Genomic DNA, 20,894 nt, shown 5'->3' with positions numbered 1-20,894 from the left:
CTTCTAGTGGCCTCCAAAACTGCACACCATCATGGAGAAGGAGAAAAGAAAAACAGAACTGAAGCCCACTTCAGACGACAACCAAGAGCAGTGAATCCTGGCTCCCAGAACTATGGCTGGCCCATAGTATACAAAAGTGTCAGCAAACTTCCTGGAAAAGGTCGGCTGGACAACATGGTCCATATAATGGAAAATAGTGACAGAGGCAGGAAACATGAGCATGGACCTATGATGACCTCAGCCCTGTGAGGCTAAGGGATGGTGAATTTGTTGTCTTACTAAACCATTGTTCCTCTGCACTATGTCCCTCATCTAACTAATACACAAGAAAGAAAGGATCAAAGTATCTTTCTAACTTTCTGGTTTGTTTTCTTTCCCTGAGATAGGGTTCTCAGTGTAGCCTTGACTGTTCTTGAACTTGCTCTGTAAACCAGGGTGGCTTTGAACTCACAGAGATACACCTGCCTCGGCCTCCCAAGTGCTGGGACTAAAGACGTGTGCTCTTTGTAACTATTTCTATTTGTACTACTCTCTGACTCATGAATACAAACAACATCAAAAAATAATAACCTACTACAATCTCAAGGGTAAAGGGCAGCAATCAGAAATGAGAGGAATTCAAAGCAACCAGGCTGAGCATGAGAAAATTGTAGCTCTCTGCAGAAGCAGACAAAGACTGCTTACCTGATGGTGAATTCCAGCAGCTCCTGGGCACCCTGAGGGTCCAGGTGCTGGACACTATACACCCTTTCAAGGCTCTGCTGCAGGAACTGCTGGGAAGGATCTTCATGAGGGGTGATGTTAGAGGGGACAGCAGAGGACACCAGTTTTCTCCCTGGTAACTAAGAAAATAGTGGAACAACAATATCAGCAAATACTGTGGCTCAATTTATGTGCTCTCTCTCTCTCTCTCTCTCTCTCACACACACACACACACACACACACACACACACACACACACACACGGGGGGGGGTGGAGAGGGAGAGGGAGAGAGAGAGAGAAAGAGATGGGCAGGAGGGGAGGAATACAAGGAAAAAGGCTAGAAAGGCAGGCACAAATATAAATGAGAATGCTAACATGACCCACCCAATAATATGGTAGGAAAAAAGAGAATATACTGTATTTCTGTTGCTGAGCATAGGAATAGAACTAAGAGGTAATCTGTGTGTTACATTTATTTTTAAAACTTGTGTTTCATTTAAAGAGAGATTGATAAATTTATTTCCAAATAAGTTTAGGAAGCATGCTATAAAATATTTTATATGAGGGTAATTGTAATCCTATTTTAATTGTCAGAAGAAGTTACTATTTAAGAAAGAGGTAGAGGGCCAGTGAGATGGTTCATCAAGTAAAGAAACTCACCATTGAGCCTGAGGACTTGAATTTGTCCCTGAAACCTACATGGTAGGAGAGAGGCAACTCCCAAAACATGTCTTCTGACCTGCACATATGTATGTGCCTTGGCATCATGTACCCACATGCACAGACACAAGCACATGGGAGAGAACTGACTCCCACTAGCTGACCTCCATCCACACGCATGCCACAGTACATACACACCCCCTCTACACATAGACACAAACTAAATAAATGTAAAGAAATAAATATCACAAATTTACCTTTAGTATAAAATGTAATCTATTGTTAAAGATTCATTTTTTTCTTCTCTAACATTATATAACTAAGACACACTGGTACAAATTGATAGGCAGGTGTCCTTGACTGTATATTCAGCACAAGGAGAGAGAAAGGAGAGAGGGAAGAAAGGCAGGAAGGAAGGAGGAATATGGTGGGGGAACTCAACCACAGAAGCTGGAGCACAGGAAGTGAAGCACAGCAGCACTACTGCAATCCGAGTACTGTGGAGACCGAGGCAAATGGATTGCAAGTTCAAAGCCAGCCTAGACTACACAGTGAGACCTTGTCAAAATAAAAATGTCTGAAGTACAGAATAACAAAGCCCAAGATAAAAAAAGAATGGTAGTGCTATTCCACATAACCACAGAGCACCAAAATTCAACATACCCTCAAGGCAGGAACAAGGTGAGAAAGGCTGTCTCGGAGGTAGGCATAGTGCCTGAGGGTGTGGTCTGAGAACAGCGCTGGCATTGTAGGGCAGGTTTTGGCAGCATTGAAGATAAGAACTAAAACTGCAATGTCTGATATGTGAGTGGGTTAAGTGAACTTAGAATATAAAAGATGAAGGTTTGCCTATATAACCTGTCATCTCGCTTCCAGTTTCCAAAGTTTCCATTAAAGAACCACAATTTGCCAATAATCACAACACCGCAAAATCAAGCTGGAGCCCAGTTGTTGAGCATCTGCCTGACATGTAAGCAGCCCTGGGTGCAATCCTCAGAACCACTGGGCATGCCTGTAACCTCAGGTAATAGCACTCAGGAGGATCAGGAAGTCAGGCTCAAGGGCAAAGTGGGCTACATAATACCCTGCCTGAACTAATAAATAAACCCAACACACTGTGAGGGTAAACAGGACTAAGGGGGAATGCAATGGTCTCCTTGTATTCACATGCTTGGATGATTATGTTTGAATAATGATCCCTAAAACTCATGCTGCCTCTGGATCTTGCTCATATGCATCTTGCATATGGAGCAAGAGGAACCTAGGGAGTGTGAGGATGTACTGGTGTGAGTGTAGTTCCACTGTTGGAAAGCAATCCAGTACCATGTCATGCTCCACGAGAAAACCAAAACCCACTGAAGTCTAACTAGAGGCAGCGAGTATGCACTACCCCTGGGTAGCAACTCCTTCAGGCTACAGGTCAGAGGAAACATGGTGTAAGATACAGGAAAGTACATCAGCTTTAAAAATCAGACATTTCAAGCTTTAAAGGCACATCTTTTTGAGCTTTGTTTCTTTCTTTGTTGTGGTGGAGGAGGAGGAGGAAGAGCCTTGCCTATATTATTCAAGCCCATCCAAGCCTTCTACCACTAAGCTACATTTACAGCCTCTTCTGTGGACTCCGTCCCCCAACCTTGTTGCTTGGGAGTGACTTGGTTCTGTAAGCAGCCCCCACAGGCTGCAAGCTGGAGTTGAGCACCTGCTGTGTGAAGGAGTCCTGACTGCTGCTCCTTAGATCATAGACTTAGCAAGTCTTATACTTATGTTAAAAGGTTTACCGGATCTTCCTTTCAAGATCTCCTTCTGGTCTGGTGTTAATGGATTCTCTCCTGTTTATGTTATATGGGCAAGTGTCGAATTCCTCTGGGTCTGGTTCCCAAGCCTAACTATAAATACTGAGTGAATTACAGTAAAGCTCTCTCTTATCACTTCTACCTGGCGTCTGTGTCTTTCCTTACTAACTGCTTGCTCCCACAGATAATTGTTCGTCCCAGTCCTAGAGCACCAACCGGGAGACAACACTCTTCTCCTACCCCAATCTTAAAAACTAAACAAACAAAAACCAGTTTCACAATGTATCTTAGATGTATGCCAGGCTTGCCTCAAACTTCTGCAGCAGCCCAGAGGTGTACAGCATACATCTGGCTGCAGATATAATTTTTCTGAGTTATTTAAAAATCAATTTTGTCTAAAAATAAATAAATAAATAAAAATCCTTTTCCTCCCTCCTTCTCCTCCCAAGGTTGTATGTCAAGTAATAATAAATTGTACAAAATATACAACGAATATGTGCAATGTATGAAGTGGTAAATAAAAGGTAGTAATATCTGTTGCTATTAAACAGCAAAGATGAACTACTATGAAAACAATGAAAGCTGGAAACAGCACCAGAGTCCCTGACATACTGCAGCACCAAAAGAAAACACTTTTAAGTAAAATTCAGAGCACTGAAGAACACGCTGCTCTATGCTAAGACAGCAGTACCCATCTGAACTAAACAGAGAGGATACACGCTGGATCATCCATGTCTGGTTCAGCAGTATCAAAAAATGGGTGAGTGCTCAGGAGCTCTGGCACCAAAGGAAGCACCAGGGTCGGGTGCCGGCTGCCCAGGAACTTCAAGCACCTGAAACAAAGAGGAACCGCGTCAGTAAATTAACAAGTGCAGGAACTAGATCAGTTTCCATACTGATTTGGTATGGAAACTCGGAATTATCCGCTTTCTACGACACTACCACTTCAGGTAAGTCATCCAATTATTCAGGAACTCAGCTAATTCATCTAGAAATGGCTATCATGATATTAGAAGAGCTCAAATGCAGATTACTGGCTGGTTTTTTGTTTGTATGTTTGTTTGATGTAAGTTCACAGTAGCTGTCTTCAGACACACCAGAAGGGGGTATCAGATCTCATTACAGATGGTTGAGAGCTACCCTGTGGTTGCTGGGAATTGAACTCAGGACCTCTGGAAGGGCAGTCAGAGCTCATACCACTGAGGCACCTCTCCAGGCCCCAGATTACTGGTTGCTTAACAACAGCCAGTTCCTCCACCTTCCTTGCCAAGAAAACTGATTCCCCAGGTACCAGGAAAACAGTAAGCTGCTGAGGAAGGAAGGCTGGCCCAAGGCTGCTTTGCTACTGCTTCAACCCACCCCAGCATTCACATCATCTCCAGCAGCTAGCTTGCTAGCAGTCAAGTAACTCAATTCTGGTAAATGGAGCAAGAGAAGGATGCTGGGAGCTGCTCAGTAATGACTTTCTAAGTACATAAAAAGAAATGCATGAAGGGAGCATCCTTTCCTTTGGGTCTTCACATGCTATCTTATGAAGCTACCATCTTGCAGCTATGAGGAGAAAAGCCAAGTGAAGTCATCAAACAGGACTCTCACCCTGACAAGCTGGTCAATCCTAAAACAAATTTATCATGCATTGTTAAGTAAAAATTAGGTTTATTATTTAAGATGATTTGAACCAGATTTTTTTTTTTAAACTTGTAGTCAAAATAACAAAATTGATATCCTCGGGGATGTCCTGAAACTTTGTAACCCTGAGCAGGTTGTTTATAAAGTAGGATTTAAATGAGGAAAAAAAAAGTACTTAAGAGTGTTGTTAGTTAGAACTCAGTAATAATTAGCTATTATAGTAAAAACAAGGGCTTTCCCAAGCTTTACAAAGCTACACAACCGACGCAATTTTGTTTCTTAAATTCTGGTTTAGAAGTGTAAATAGCTTGGCTCCAATGAATTACAAAAAGGGGCTGAAGAGGTGGTAAAGAGCTTGAAGCCTGTGGACAGAAACACAAGCAAACACCAGAACACAAAACTGGACAGTTTGTGCCTGCAAGCCCAGCACTCCACTGAAATGGGCTGATTCCTGGGAACCTGTTGGCCAAATAGTCCAAGTAACAAGCTCTGAAATCTGTGAGAGACCCGGTCTCAACAAATAAAAGGCCTGAAGAGAATGGCTCACTGGTTAGGAGCACTGGCTGCTCTTCCAGGTGATGCAGGGTTTAATTCCAGCACCTACATGGTGCCTTACAGTCTGTGATTCCGGTTCCAAGGGTTTTAAGACTGTTTTCTGGTCTCCAAGGGTATCAGCCAAGCAAGTGGTACACAATCATACATGCAGGCAAAACACCCACACACATAAAACAAATTACAGTGGAAAGCAACACAGAGAAAGCTACCCAACATTCACACACACACACACACACACACACACACACACACACACACACACACACACCTCACACCTCCCTTCACACACGGAGAAATGTGTTAAAGTCTGCTCTTATTAGCCAGCTGAGGCAGAAGTAACCAGCACTGTAGGAAGTAAGAAGTTGAATGCGACACTTTTCACAGATCAGATAGCGGGTGCAGCTGATAGGACTTCAGAGACAGACCAATAGAAGAGAGAAAGCACAAGGAGCAGCCTTAGTTAAGAGCATCTATCTTACAAAAGATCTGGTTTTGACTACCAGCACCCACACTGTGGCTCACAACCATCTATAACTTTGGTTCCAAGGGATCTGACACCCTCTTCTGACCTCCTTGGGCACCAAAAACACACAAGATACGTATACACACATGTAGACAAAATCCTCCTACACATAAAATAAATAACCTAAAAAAAAAAAAAAAAAACCACTGAGCCATCTCTCCAGCCCAAGCGAAGCCATTTGTAAATCTCCTATCACAGCACCTAACACAGGGATGGAATTATAGCAATTGTTCAGTGAACACTCAGGAAAGAACTAGATATAGAAACAGAACATCCTCCAATCCCACCACTTGGAAGGCAGAGGAAGATGTAACTATATGAGTTTGAGACTAGCCTGGTTTACACAGCAAGTTCCATGCCAGCCAAGGCTACAGAGAAACCCTGTCTCAAACAAACAAACAAACAAACACCCCAAATAACCACTTCTACATCTTTGCACTTAATATAACAATTTAAGAACACACTTCTGACTGTTCCTTTATTCCTTTTGTCATATTCTCTTTTAATATTTCTACAGAATGAAAAGGCTTAAGTGATTACTAAAATAAGTAACTTCAAAATATTTTAAAGCACTATAAGGATAAGACTTTTTCTCCTATTTTCTTTTATACCTACAATCACCCAATTGAAACAACAGTGTGTATGTGTTAAGTATGTATGTATGTATGTATATGTACACATACATTACAGAACATCAAACAACCATTAATACTTTTTATTTTTATATTTTACTTTCAAAATCCAATTTTGGTTTCATGTGTATGGGTGTTTTGTCTACATGTAAGGCTGTGCACCACATGCAGGCAGGGACCTTAGAGGCCACAAGAGGACCTCAGACACCCTAGAACTGGAGAGAGCCACCATGGGAGTACTGCAAATAGAAGGCAGGTCTATGGAAGAACAGCAAGTGCTCTTAACTGCTGAGCTAGCTCTTCGGCACCTACAAAGTTTTACAATCACACCTTTGATGAAAGGAGAATTAGTCCTTTGTGTCTCTATACTTACTGAAAGAGCTGTGAGCCACCATTATATATCACACCCCAAATGACCAACAGTGTTCCTTAAAGACAACCAACAAATATATGTTGAGCTGAGCTGAAATAGATTACACAAACATGGAGAAATAGCAAAACAGAAAAATAGGTATCAAAAATGTGATCTATGGCCGGGCAGTGGTGGCACACACCTTTAATCCCAGCACTTGGGAGGCAGAGACGGCGGATTTCTGAGTTCGAAGCCAGCCTGGTCTACAGAGTGAGTTCCAGGACAGTCAAGGCTACACAGAGAAACCCTGTCTCAAAACAAACAAACAAACAAACAAACAAACAAAAAAGTGATCTATGACCAGTGAAATAGCTCCGTGGTTAAGGAACTCACTGTCAAGAGTAACACCCAAGTTCAAACCCCAGGACCTACATTGTGGAAGAAGAGAACTGACTCCTACAAGCTGTCCTTTGGCCTCCACATATGCACCATTGTGCGTGCATGCATGCATGCATGCATACATACATACACGCCCACGCAAACAATAAATAAATAAATGGAATTTTTAAAATTGTGATCTAGAACAAGACTCCACAGGCAGTTTTTAGCTTGTATCTGACAAGGAGCAGGGGATATGGCTTGCATGGGAGACTGCCTGCCTACCACATGGCAAAGCAAAAGATCCATATTATCTATCTCAACACTGACATCCTCAGGGGTATGTGTACACAGATATGTATGTGCACATATCTTCCAAAGCCTTTAACCCACAGGCATTTTACTAATAGTTTTGGGTTTTCTTTTTTTGTTTTGTTTTTTTGAGATAGGGTTTCTCTGTGTAGCCCCAGCTGTTCTGGAACTCACTCTGTAGACCAGACTGGCCTTGAACTCAGAAATCCACCTGCCTCTGCCTCCCAAGTGCTGAGATAAAAGGCATGTGCCACCACTGCCCGGCCTTTTTTGTTTTGTTTTTTAAGACATGGTTTCTCAGTGTAGTCCTTGCTGTCCTGAAACTGCTCTGTAAACCAGCGTAGCCTTGAGCTCAAAGATCCACTGGCTGCCTATGCTGGGATTGAGGGTGTGTGTCACCACTCCCCAGCTTAACAGTTTTTCTTTTAACATGATTTTTCTTTTCCCTTTTGGAATGACTTTATCAGATAAAGTCACTGAAATATGTAAAATACTAAAACACATAGTTTATATTATATGTATACAGGTAGATCTTCAAATAGAGGTTCATAAACAATATTAATAGTCTGGCTGAAGTCAGTAAAGCTGATGGTGACTGGGTGGAAAACTGAATGAGATTTCCTACCTGTAAACCAGATGCTCGCTCTACCTGGAAACTCAATGATGATGGTTATAATGCTGTACAGTGTGGAAGAGACAAAGGCACTTTATGAGAAAAGGAAAACCTAAGACTGATCTCTCAAATCCTAAGACGTGACAGTCCATACATGACGAGTACATGGGATTTATGAGGTAGATAGGTGGGAACACCTAATCTAATATGCGATGTTCATTTTAGGAATCTGATCCTTAAGAGTTTGGAAAGGGATTTAGCCCAGGTTCTACATTAAAGGTGAAACTGAGAGCTACACCTAGTCTAGGATGGTCCACCAAATAACTGCTGTACAGTTTCTTTTGACGAGACTTAGTGATGAGGTGAGTGTCCTTACTTCCATATGGAGTCCCTGTCAGTAGGGTACTTGGTTAGGTTTTTCAGTAGCTCCACCAGTGCAAGATGAATCCCTTCTTTTGTTGAGACATTAGTACAGCATAAGAGTTCATGAAGAGCCTCTCTAATATCCCTGGATGAATCCTTTTTCAGAAGAGAAAAAAAGAAAGGTAATAATTAGCAACTCATGTTCCATACACCATCCCCTTCTTCATGACTACTTTTCCATTTAGGGTGTACATATGAATAAAATATTTAGAAATCTGCTGGCTAAAATTCCTGGAAATACCTCATTTTATTGACCTAAGAAGGGGTCATGCCTCCTTCTATCCTTTTCCTCTTCCTGTTTTTATTTATTTTGTTTATTTATTTTTTGAGACAAGGTTTCATTCAGTATGTATAGCCTTGGTTGGCCCAGAGTTTGCTATGTAGACAAGGCTAGCTTTGAATTAAAGGAAAGCACCACCTCACCTGGCTTCTCTCTGGTATTTTTGATGCAGGGTCTTAAGCAGTCCAAGTTCAACTTGAACTATGTAGCTGAGGACATGAGGACGGCCCTGAATTCCCGACCCTCCGGCCTCCACTTCCCAAGCACTGGGATTACAGCTCTGTCCCACCATGCCCATCTCCTTTTGCTCTTTAACCTTCCTTTTTCCCTGTGTCTGAAACTTTTACCTCAATGTCCATGATATCAGTGGTTTACAACTATGAAAAGAGCAGGCTGTGCTGCTGTGGTCTCACACACTTGTAGTCCCAGCACTTCAGAAGCAGAGGCAGAAGGATTACAAGTTGAGGGCAGCTTAAATATATAACAAGACACACACACACACACAAAAGGAGGGAAACAGCTTTAAAAAAGTCAAAGGCCACTAGGATGAGTTGAGTATTTTATAATCAAAAGGATCAAAAAACCATAAAGGTCTTAGAGTAGAATGCTTAAAAACAGCATGGAAGTCTGTGTAACCAGACACACCAACAAATGAGATATGGACTGCATGAGCTCCCCACGCCCTCCAGCACAATGTCACAGCACACTTTAGTCATTTGTCTTCCTGACACATAGCCTTCTTTGGTCTTAGAATAAAAATTACAAATGTGCCAGATTCCCACTCACAACAGACCTAATCTCTGCTCTTCTGCCTACAATGTCTGTCTGCCTCACACTGTGGGCAATTCTTGCCACACTAGTCCTAGTTCTTTCTCGTTTGAGTTCAACTTTAGATTCTTTAGACCTGACTGTTGTACTTCCTAACCGTAAAGAACCAGGCTCCCTTGACAGATGCTTATGGTATCTCACTCATGTTGTGTGCTTATTTCATTTTACTACTGTGCCTTTCTTATAACTATTTCTAACTCCCATTAGACTGTAAGGTTCATGAGAGCAAGATCATGGCTGTCGCTCACTATAATAGCCTTTCCTACAGCAGTGCCTGGCACATGGCAGATAGAAAAGAAAGGACTGACAGCTTCCTCAGATCTGTCTGCCTCCAAACCCTGCCAACTTAACCACAAGATGACGCTTCCTGTATGAGCGAATCTTCACTGCTGACCATGGAAGCTATAGTGATGTCCTGGAGAAATAATGGTCAAACTAGCAAGAAAACAATTTCAATATATGTGTTTCCTAAGTACTATATAATGGCAGTTATATAGTTAACCTGCACAGATTTGTGTTTAGGAAATACTGACTAAACATTCACAATGACTAAGTCAGTCGATTGAGCCCGAGAAGAACATAATAGAAGTCATCACACAGTGACTATTTATAGAGTTAATGATCTCATCAGGTGGATAAAACAGACAAACCTGGTAGATGTGATAAAAGAAGAAAAACAAAGAGGAGGCATATAAGACTGGCATTTCATATGCACCAAGTGATTGACAGAATAGAACAATCTGATATACATTTCAAAAAGGTTTCAAGAATGAGAAATGCTGAAAGACAGACAAGGCCATGTCAACTTCTCTCAACAAAATCCTCAAACAATGTTCCATAAAGCTTAGAAGATTTGGTGGCCTACAAGTCACTTGTCCCCTGACTTCTACTTCTGAGACCTCCATTATCTCACTAAGCTGCAAACTGAACTGAAGAACTTCTTACTGTGTGGACCCTTAGCCTTTCCAGGGACAGTTTTTTTACCTGTCTTCATAGGCATAGCTGCTGTCCTTTAAGCAGCATGACTAACTGGATGACGAATCATAATGTCTTGCACATGTCTAGACAGTTTAGCTTATGTACAGGACCTGTCACCATTTGAAACTGTTACCTTTCTTGAGACTATAATTATGCTCAATGAGAATGGGTATCTGTTTTTGACACAATATTTCCAATGCACTGACAGTACTTGATGAATAAACAAATTCTTTCAGTAGGACAGTATGCCAGCATGGTCCAAAAAAGAAATTCCAGCTGGAAGGATCAGTTGGCTAAGGTTCAAAGCAAAGGTAGTAACATAGTAAATGTAAGGGAGCTGTGATCAGCAGAGTGGAAAATGGTTTGTATGTGTGAATACTTGGAATGTCTGAGTGGAATATATACAGCTTATGTACTGTGGTGACAAACAGAATCCACTGAGTGAACAGTGGCAGTTTTCTAAGCAGAGGGGAAACGACAGGGAAGGCAAAGCAGTAAGAAAAGGCATGACGACACAGCAAGGTCAGGAACCATGATACAGAAAACTAAAATGACAGGCAGATGGCTCAAGTTTATAATTCCATCACTGGGAAGGCTGAAGGAGGAGGACGGTCTTGGGTTCAAGGTCAGCCTAGGATACAGTGAGATCTACTCAGTGTGAGGCACTGTCTAGAAAACAAAAAGAAACTAAAAAGGAGAGAGACTACCCATGACAAACATGACACACAGCATATATATATATGCCTTCTTAGAATCACAAATTTATTTACAAATTAAGATGTGAATTCAGGAAAATTTTTAAAAGAAGTGCTACGGAACTCAGGAAAAGTGATAGGGACCCATTAAAAGCACTCTGTTTTATGGAGAATGCAGGAGGGGGTGCTGCTAGAAAGTTGGCTCAGTGCTTAAGAGCACTGGCTACTGGATGCTCTTTCAGAGGACCTGATTCAATTATCAGCACCACATGGCAGCTCGCAACTATGCCTCCAGTTCCTGGGGATCTGACACCCTCACACAGACATACATGCAGGTAAAACACCAATGCACACAAAAGATAAATAAATAATTAAAAAAAAAAAAGAAAATTGTTCATCTTAAGAAAAAAAAAGAATGCGGTAGGAATCTGAAATAATTATGCTAATAGTGAGGTATCAAATTGATTCTCCCTTTGATGGGTGTAGGTGAGGGGCTGAAACCAGATTCCATTTATTAACAGTGAGAAGCCAACATCAGTACCTGCAAGTAGATCCAGACATTTCAGAAAATAACCAAGAACACGTGTTCTACAGCCTAGGAAGTGAGACTCTGCATGACCCAAAGCAACTACTTAATTGACTATGACCTCAGACAAATTATTTCTCTGGAAAACCATATGGAAATAACTGAAATCCAAGACCTTTCCTGCTGCAGCAGCTAAACTGGATAAAAAGGAAGGTGGAAAAGAATTCTTCAGTAGGTATCTGCTATTTTATTTACAGGCACTTCCCCTCCCTCAGATCTTCAACTGTATGCTACCACCAGTATGAACACCTCTGAGCTGGGTGTCTTGTGCTTTCTAGCCTCTGGTCCTTTAGAACCCACTCGCACCGCTTGCTTCCTCTCTACCTAGTCGATGAATGCCTCCTTATGTCTCCATTCCCCAGTGTTCTCACAGCATGTGAGTCTCCTTGACTCAGCCCGCTCAAGTTAGACATTCTTTCTACTCCCTTCCCTTGTCACAGCCACAGCAAGCTTATTCATATTTCCCACTAATATCCAGCTTCACTTTGGGGAAGAAGAGGGTAAGATGGCAGAACTGTGCTATCTGACGTACTGACCAGTGCTCAAAATAATTCCTGGTTTTAATGGGAGACAGCCTCATAGGCATTTGATGAAGAAATGAATTAGCAGCTAGAAACACTCACCTCTAACACAGCCAGAACAGTGTCAAGCTGATCTTCTCGGAGGGTGATATTGTTAGAGATTTTTCTCATGGTGTGTATGGACTGTAGACGCACCTCCTCAATTTCATCATTGAACATGTCGACTAGGAAGTCAAGGCACTTTTCAGCAAAAGCAGGCGAAGACTGGGCAAGCATACACAGTGCCTCCACAGCAGCGATTCGAACCTCTGAAATATGAAAAACAAAATAAAAACACAAATCAAACTGAACACTACTCATTTGGGCCATTTTCATTCTCTACTCTTCTCTCAGTCTACAGATTCTCCCTGGAGCATCTCCTTCCTGTTCCCATTACACTGATGCTTAATATGGGCCTATTGTCCCATGGGCTAAGTCCCTCATTGTTTTTCTTTTTTTTTTGGTTTTTCTAGACAGGGTTTCTCTATGTAGCCCCGGCTGTCCTGGAACTCACTCTGTAGACCAGGCTGGCCTCAAACTCAGAAATCCGCCTGCCTCTGCTTCCCAAGCTCTGGGATTAAAGGCGTGTCCCACCACTGCCCAGCAAGTCTCTCATCTTATCCACATGAATGTGATAAAGTAACACAGCTGCCTGAATTTAGCGAATTTCTTGAAAATGGTGTTGTCTTATTTCAGTATCTAACTACACGAAAATATATTTAAATGTCAGGTGCTAAATAACTTACTACTATCAAGACTGAACAAAGATTTGGAGGACTGAATTTACTTGCCTCAAAGTCAATAAGGGAAGAAAAAACACCAGCCCCACACCAGCAATCACAGGCTAGCATCATCACACTATGTGTGCCTAAGGAGCATGCTGCTCCTACGAGGACAGGTCTCAGAGCAAGCTGCAGAGATCTCTTCACCAATTCATGCCATGCCTGCTAGGAAGGAACAGGCCAACCTAGCTACAACCTCAACTCTCTACTGAACTTTTCTAGGTTGAAAACATCACAAAGAGAAGGGGAAAGGAAGAAGAAAGAGCGAAATGGGAAGATACTTCTCACAGCAGAACACAATGGGGAGAGGGTTCAGAGGGACACTGCAGAAAAACTCAGCATCATACAGCACATGAGGAACCAGAGAAGCTTGCAAGGATTGAAACACACCTGCAACCCCAGCACTGAGGAGGTAGAGGCAGGGACATCTCTGAGTTCAAGACTGACCTAGTCTATATAGCAAGTTCTAGGCCAGCCAGGGATATACAGTAAGACTCCATTAAACAGACAGACAGATAATATTACACAACACATACACAAAGGCCAAAGGAAGATAGAAGAAAGACTTTCTGGTCACAAACACTTGAATTTAAATCTTGTTATCTGAGTAACTAAATTAGTATTATTAATATGACTTTTTATTACTAAGTGCTTACTATAAATAGATAATGTATCATGCCAAATACTTTATGTGTACAGAATCTCATTTAATTTTTACAGCTCAGAAAATGCTTATTATCATCACCTCCACTTTACAGAAATGCTGGAATGTGAACTTAACCACTGTATTATTCTTTTTGGACCTTAGCCTCTCCTTCACAGTAGGTACTTTACACAGTCACTGCAAGGCTAAACAAAAAGATGCACTTTATAAATTTTATTTGCATGTGTGATATGAGTGTAAGAGAGACACAAGGGCCATGGCACCCGTGTAGAGGTAAAGGACAATGCTAGAGTCAGCTCTCTCTCCTACCTTTTATGTGGGTTCTGGAGATCTCAGGCCTCAGTGCTCAGGGCTCCAGACTTGTGCAGTTAGTATCTCTACCTGCTGAGTCATCTGGCAAGGGCAGATATGCACACAAAGCAAAGTATATGGGTACTGCTGATATTACCAAGCCATACTTACCATACATCTCATCTTCCAACCCATGAACAAAGGCTCCACAGGCTCCTGACTCTATCAAGTTCACGGCCCCTGTATCTATTTCTTCCTTGGGAGCATCATCTCCCCATTTCCTGCCACTGGAAAACTCCCCTGAACTGTAAAGTTCCTTGGCACGCTCATGTGCGGTGCGTTTCCTCTGTAGAAGATGACAATAATTACTACTTGCAAGAGAACACTAAGGTGTGACTAAAACAGAGAACAAGTAAGCAACAAACTGCTCTTGAAGACAACTCACAGTTCAGAGCAGAGAAATGCAAATCCAACTTAAAATGAGACAAAGGGTTCACAAGTCTTTAATAGCTTCCAGTAACCTAGACAGTGTAGATTGGACAGGTGGCTATGCTTGCCATTAAGCATAGGAAAAGGAGATCCTGAGAGGCACACAAGAGCAGTGCCTCTTCAAATACTGTCTCAACGGAAAATATACCCACTCTACAACCAATAATTTTCCAGTCTCATTAGAAAACACTGTCTTGCCAGTGATGGTGATGCACACCTTTAACCCCAGTGCTTGGGAGGCAGAGGCAGGTGGATCTCTCTGGGTTTGAGGCCAGCCTCATCTACAAATAGAGTTGCAGGACAGCTAGGGAAACCCTGTCTCAAAAAAAAAAAAAAAAAAAAGGAAGGAATGAAAACATTGTCTGTCAACAGCAACAATACTCAGCCTTCTAGTCGGTAGACACCCAGCACACTTGACAGGTATGGTTCTCACCATAAATTTATAACTGCCACTCTGCTTCACACAGTAATTCTTAATCACCTTAGAAATGAGCCCATGGTTCATGGATGGTCATTTCAGAAGCATCAATGGATCAAAGTATCAGAGTCTACAAGGATGTGGGTCACGTCCCACATCACAGCCCGCACCTTATAATGTGTCCTGGAAACCAGTGTTGCTCATCTCCTCTAATTCTCCAGAACCATTCTGTAGGATTTATCTTATGGAATAATTCAAAAAAGAAAAGGTCTCAAAGGACACTAAGATATTATCCTTTCCCTGATTTACAGTGGTGAAAAGTCAGAAGAATCTACAAGCCTAGCACAGTGAAAAGGCTAAAGGGTGAGAGCACATGCCCCTAACAATGTATACAGTCACTAAAGACACTGAGTATATACTTACGGCTCGGTGTTTAAAACACACATTTAAAACGCTACAGTAGATACCAAAATTGCTAAAGCTACTGGGACTATATAAGTAAGCTATTTCCTCCTATGTTTATAAAAAAGTCAGTAACTGTTACAAACTTATATTTAAAAACTAGGTACTGATCATGTACACACATGCCTTTAGGTCATACTTCATCTTGCCAACCACCTGAAAGAGCGTCACAGTCAATGACTAAGGCACTCCCCAGAAGCAGCTCATTACTGTCACTGTCCTGACAAGGGGGTTCACTCTTCCACTCACTTGTCAATGGGAGCTGTACTAAAAAGGAGTTCTACCATGTCACATGTCACACAAAATACCACATTGTCGTAGTTTATAAGGAACAGAAAGTAAATCCTACCTCTTGTTTATTACAACCTTTGCAAAGTATTTTATTACAGAATGAAATTCATGATGTAGCTTGTAATTTGGTTCAAGTTACTATAATTTTGAATTAAAATGTAATCTAATAACCTACATTAATGTAACAAACATAGGGACTGTTAAATTAAATCAACATAGCCCAACATATAGCTATACTGATGTTGACTATAGAAACCCAGTTTAAACAAAGAAGTCAAGCAAGTTACCCTGAGATCTGACATCAGCTTCTTGTCAAGAGTCTGCTCCAAGAAATGAGAACTAACTTGCTCCATAGAGCCCTGTAAAAAGAGAGAATTCAGAGTATATTAAACAACTTCTGTGATTCAAGCATCACCTTAACACTCAAGTTTAAAAGTAAATGCATAAAGGTAACATTACTCTTTTTGTTGTAGCTGTTAAAGCAATGAACTTTGTTGGGATTACTTACAGAAATATGGGGAAGAGGTTGTTTACTGGAGCCAAAGGTATTCAAAGACAGTTGCCATTATGTAATTCCAAGCCAGCATGAGAAACAGCTTATGAAAACCACACACCCAGAGCACACGCACACATGTATGTATAGCTACAGATTGAAGGCCACCCTATCTGTGTGGCTCAGTGTGTGAAAGCCTCTTTTAAGCAGCATGAGGGACTTAGTTTCTTCATGGAAGTTAAGCAGTGAATCCTGTTGGTTTCAGGTAGTTCTTGAAACAACTATTTTGAGGTGTATTATATCCTCTCTCTTTTTCCCCCAACATAAAATATTTTTATTAATTATTTAGGAACTTCAAACAATGCACCCTGATCACACTCGCTTCCCATTCCTCACAAGTCCATATTCCCACCCTGTGCCTCACCCCCCCACTAAAAAAAAAAAAAAAAAAAACAACAAAAAACCACACCAAGTCCAATTTGCATTGCCCATATACACACTGGAGCATAGTCAAACTCCCAGTGGCCAGCCCCTTAAAGATGACTAAGGCTTTCCCCACCCCACTTGCGAAGTCCCGCCCCACGCCATCAACTTCAGAATCTTTATCACACCTTTAAGGACTCTCTTCAACATTCTTGATAGCTAAGATATCTGTAAATTCTAAATCATCAGGGATATATTATTAAACTAAAAATACCAACTATTGTAGAAGAAATACCTCTCACAGGTAGAACTTACTCTGCTCCATATATACTATTCTGAGATATATCAACCCACTTAACTCTCAGTAGAGCACTATGAAGTTAAAACCACCATTAGTCCTATTTTATGCATGGGGGAATATAAAATATTAGGTAACAAAATCCAGAGCTGAAATAAAAACTGAGGTCATCATCATCATCCTTTTCCATTCCTTCCTTCCTTTTTGTTTTGGGAGGGGTGGGGATGGGATGTCAAGGTCTCATATATACCAGGCTAGACCTCACTCTCCAGCTGAGTCTGGTCTTGAACTTCTAACATTCATGTTTCCACCTCCCAACAGGCCATTCCTTCTTAATCTATTCTTTCCATTCATTTTATCTCTTTATTTATACCCTCATGTATTAAAATAAGCATTTACATATCAACAATTCAATTATATGCTTACAGTTATAAGGAGCAGTAATACAAAGTAAAAAGGCCAAGACAATTTCATTAAGGTATGAAAGGTTACAATATACATTTAAAAAGGATGCTACAGAAACTAAGAGAATAAGTAGCATGAAGCACAGGTTAAGATACCTCTGGCTGAAGAATGGGAAATCAGAGTGCATACACGTGAAGAGAACATGCCACGTGGAAAGGACTAAGTGGCTTTATGAACAGAATATAGGTCAGGTATGAAAGACAGGGATCATACTCTAAATAAAAACTCTTGTTAATCAGGAATAAGGAGTCTGCCTAATAAAAAAGTATTAGATAACCACTATAAAACATTTCATTTAAGGCAGGGCCACAGAGGATGGCTGGAGAGATGGCTCATCAGTTAAGAGCACTTGCTACCCACGCAGAGGACCAGAGCCTGGTTCCCAGCACCAACATGGTATCTCACGGCCACTTGTAACTAGATTCAGTAGATCTCGTTTATTTTTTGTGATATTTTGTTATTTGTTTGTTTGTTTATTGATGGGCTGATTTATTTATTAATTTTGAGACACAATCTCATTATGTAATTATGTATGTTCATCAACAAACTAGAGTCCTCTTCTGACCACAAACATGGTCACATACATAAAGTTGTTTTGTTTTTCATTTTCCTTCTTTATTTTAAGTCTAAAATACAGCCAGGGGTTGGTGGTACACACCTTTAATCCTAGCACTAAGGAGGCAGATGTAGGCAGATAGTTCTGAGGCAAGGTTTACTGAGCAAGTTCCAGGACAGCCAAGGCTACATAGTGAGATCCTGTCTTGAAACAAACAAAAACAAAACGTAAAAAAATAAAAATTAAAAATAAACACTTAAAACAGTTGGGTATGGTAGTGTATGCCATTAGTCCAGCACTAAGGAGGCAAAAGGAGGCAGATCTCTGTGAGTTCAAGGCCAGCCTGGTCTACAGAGCAAGTTCTAGTCTAACCAGGGATACATAATAAGACTATGTCTCAAAATAAATGAAGTCAGTAAACAAGCAAACAAACAAATTAAATAAGGAAACACAACAAAATTTCACAAACAATAAGACCCACCACTAAACAAGATCAACAGTGTACAAAATGTTTACTTCCTGTTAAAAGTTAACTCCCCTACTAATTCCATAAAGAATGTAACTTTATTTCTTTTTTTTCTTTCTTTTCTTTTTTTTTTTTTTTTTTTTTTTTTTTTTTGGTTTTTCAAGACAGGGTTTCTCTGTGTAGCCTTGTCCTGGAACTCACCACAAAGACCAGCCTGGTCTTGAACTCAGAGATCTGTCTCTGCCTCCCCAGTGCTGGGACTAAAGATATGCGCCACCACTGCCAGTGTAACTTTATTTCTTGCTTTTATTTATTTTCATTTCTTTTTCTTTTGAGATAGGGTTTCACTTTTCAATTAGCTAAAGATAACCTGGAACTCACTAATACAGGCCAAGCTGACCCTGAACTAACGCTGCCTGGCAGTCCCTTTGAATCCTCTCGTGCTAGGATTACAGGTATGAATCATCACATCTAAGGCTTACTTTTGTAGCCTAACTAAAATGTAACTTAACAATGTCTTTTTATTTTAAATTTTAATTTCTTTTATGTGCATAGATGTTTTGCTTCTGGAGGTCAGAAGAGGGTGTCCTCTGAAACTAGAGCTGCAGACAGTTGTGTGCTATGGTGGATGCTGGGAATCAAACTTGGACTCTCTAAAACCAGTAAGTACTGTTAACCACTGAGCCATTTCTCAAGCCCCAGTAATATCCACTTTTAATGTGAGAAACTGAAGCTGAAATTACATAGTTTACCTGTTTCAAATAAAGGAGAAAATAGATTTGAATCTCATAAAGCTCATCCTGAAGCAATGTGGTGAACAGACCAGACAGTCAAATGAAAGCAAAAATGACAGCACAGGAGTCTACGAAAGTAAGCCTTAGATGTTCATACAGCTTATACCTAAGGACTTCTGTGACTCCTATGTTAACAAACACTGAAATGCTCACACAGGCGTGGATCTTTCTTCCCTGTCTGGCCTAGAACTTACTACATAAAAGTAGACTGACCTCTAACTGCAGTGGTCCTCCTGCCTCTGACTCCACAAAGCTGGAATTACAAGCATGCACCATCACATTGGTGAGATCTCTAACTTTCTCTGAGGTTTATCACCAGCATTACTTGGATTTGAAGAACATTTTCCCTGACAAAGAAACTTTCTAATGACTTCTTAGTAAGTCTGTCTGTCCACACTTCCCAATACCCTTCTTCAGTGCTCTCAGCTGCACTCTAATAGTAGCACACAAGAGGAGTTTTTCATGTCGAGTGTCAAGAAATTTTAGATCACTTGTAATACATTTTCAGTGTCACTAATAATAGCTGACTTCCCATTTTAAACTCACAGATGTCAAGAGCATAGTGGTGCTTACATTAGTATGGGCTCAGCAGAAAGGGAGAAGAGAAGGGGTAGATTTAGGTAATATCATTGGGATAGAACATGATGATGAATCAATGGATAAAAGATGTACTTAAGTTGGGTGGTAATGGAACACACCTTTAATCCCAGCACTCTGGAGTCAGAGGCAGGCAGATCTCTGTAAGCTGGAGGCTAGCGTGGTCTACAGAGCTAGTTCCAGCATAGTCAGGACTACAAAGAAAAACCCTGTCTCCAAAAATAAATAAATAAATAAAAGTATACCTCCCCAACTGCATACTACTTCCATTGAACTCAAACTGTAATCGGAGAGCTTTATAAACTGTCTCTGAAAAAAGATAGTTAACGGGGTCAAACGTGCTTCCAGAGCAAACACTGCTTTCAAAAACTCTATTGTTATTATGTGTATGTGTGTAGCATGTGTGTGCATGTACGCCCATGAGCTAGCCAGACGGCACTTGTGGAAGTCAGTTCTCCCTTTCCACCTACACAGTTCCAGGACTAAACTGAGGTCACACGGCTTGTGTGACAAGTGTTTTTACCTGCTGAGTCATCTCTGGTCCATGTACTTAGTCTTTTTTTCTAGCTTAAGTCTTCTAGCATCTATCTAATTAGGAGAATGAAAGACAGCAAAACACCAACAAAGATGGACAACGTATCAGATGTAAACTGCCACTAACTAACTAGGGCATCTGCCTTTACCCCGAGGGACACCAGTGCTTGACACACTTGGAAGCACAACAACAAAGAGTCTTAAAAAGCTGCAACTTCTAAGAATAAAGACTTAAATGTAGTCTAATCCTTAAAAGTATAAGAGGAATTCAATATACTCTGAAGACCCTTCCACACTAAAAAGATCATATCCCAGATAGACCCTAAGTTCAATGTGGTGACTGTATTATTATAATTATATATATATATATA

At 40.9% G+C, this 20,894-nt stretch overlaps 1 protein-coding gene across 1 annotated transcript in view; it reads right to left on the bottom strand.

Moving 5' to 3' along the window:
* The window catches only part of Ints4 (integrator complex subunit 4), a 61,916-nt gene that overhangs the window by 22,372 nt on the left and 18,650 nt on the right, over positions 1-20,894 (bottom strand). The window contains exons 9-15 of the mRNA XM_031387422.1: positions 16,185-16,256; positions 14,409-14,583; positions 12,564-12,769; positions 8,527-8,669; positions 3,874-3,989; positions 2,027-2,160; positions 685-842 (exon numbers count right to left, since the gene is read on the bottom strand). Of these exons, the coding sequence (XP_031243282.1) occupies positions 685-842; positions 2,027-2,160; positions 3,874-3,989; positions 8,527-8,669; positions 12,564-12,769; positions 14,409-14,583; positions 16,185-16,256 (1,004 nt within the window). The remainder of the gene's footprint in view (positions 1-684; positions 843-2,026; positions 2,161-3,873; positions 3,990-8,526; positions 8,670-12,563; positions 12,770-14,408; positions 14,584-16,184; positions 16,257-20,894) is intronic.

Source organism: Mastomys coucha, unplaced genomic scaffold, assembly GCF_008632895.1.
Source record: "Mastomys coucha isolate ucsf_1 unplaced genomic scaffold, UCSF_Mcou_1 pScaffold21, whole genome shotgun sequence".
Classification (NCBI taxonomy): domain Eukaryota; kingdom Metazoa; phylum Chordata; class Mammalia; order Rodentia; family Muridae; genus Mastomys; species Mastomys coucha.
The sequence above is the reverse complement of the archived record's forward strand: the minus strand, read 5'-3'. Positions and strand labels throughout refer to the sequence as shown.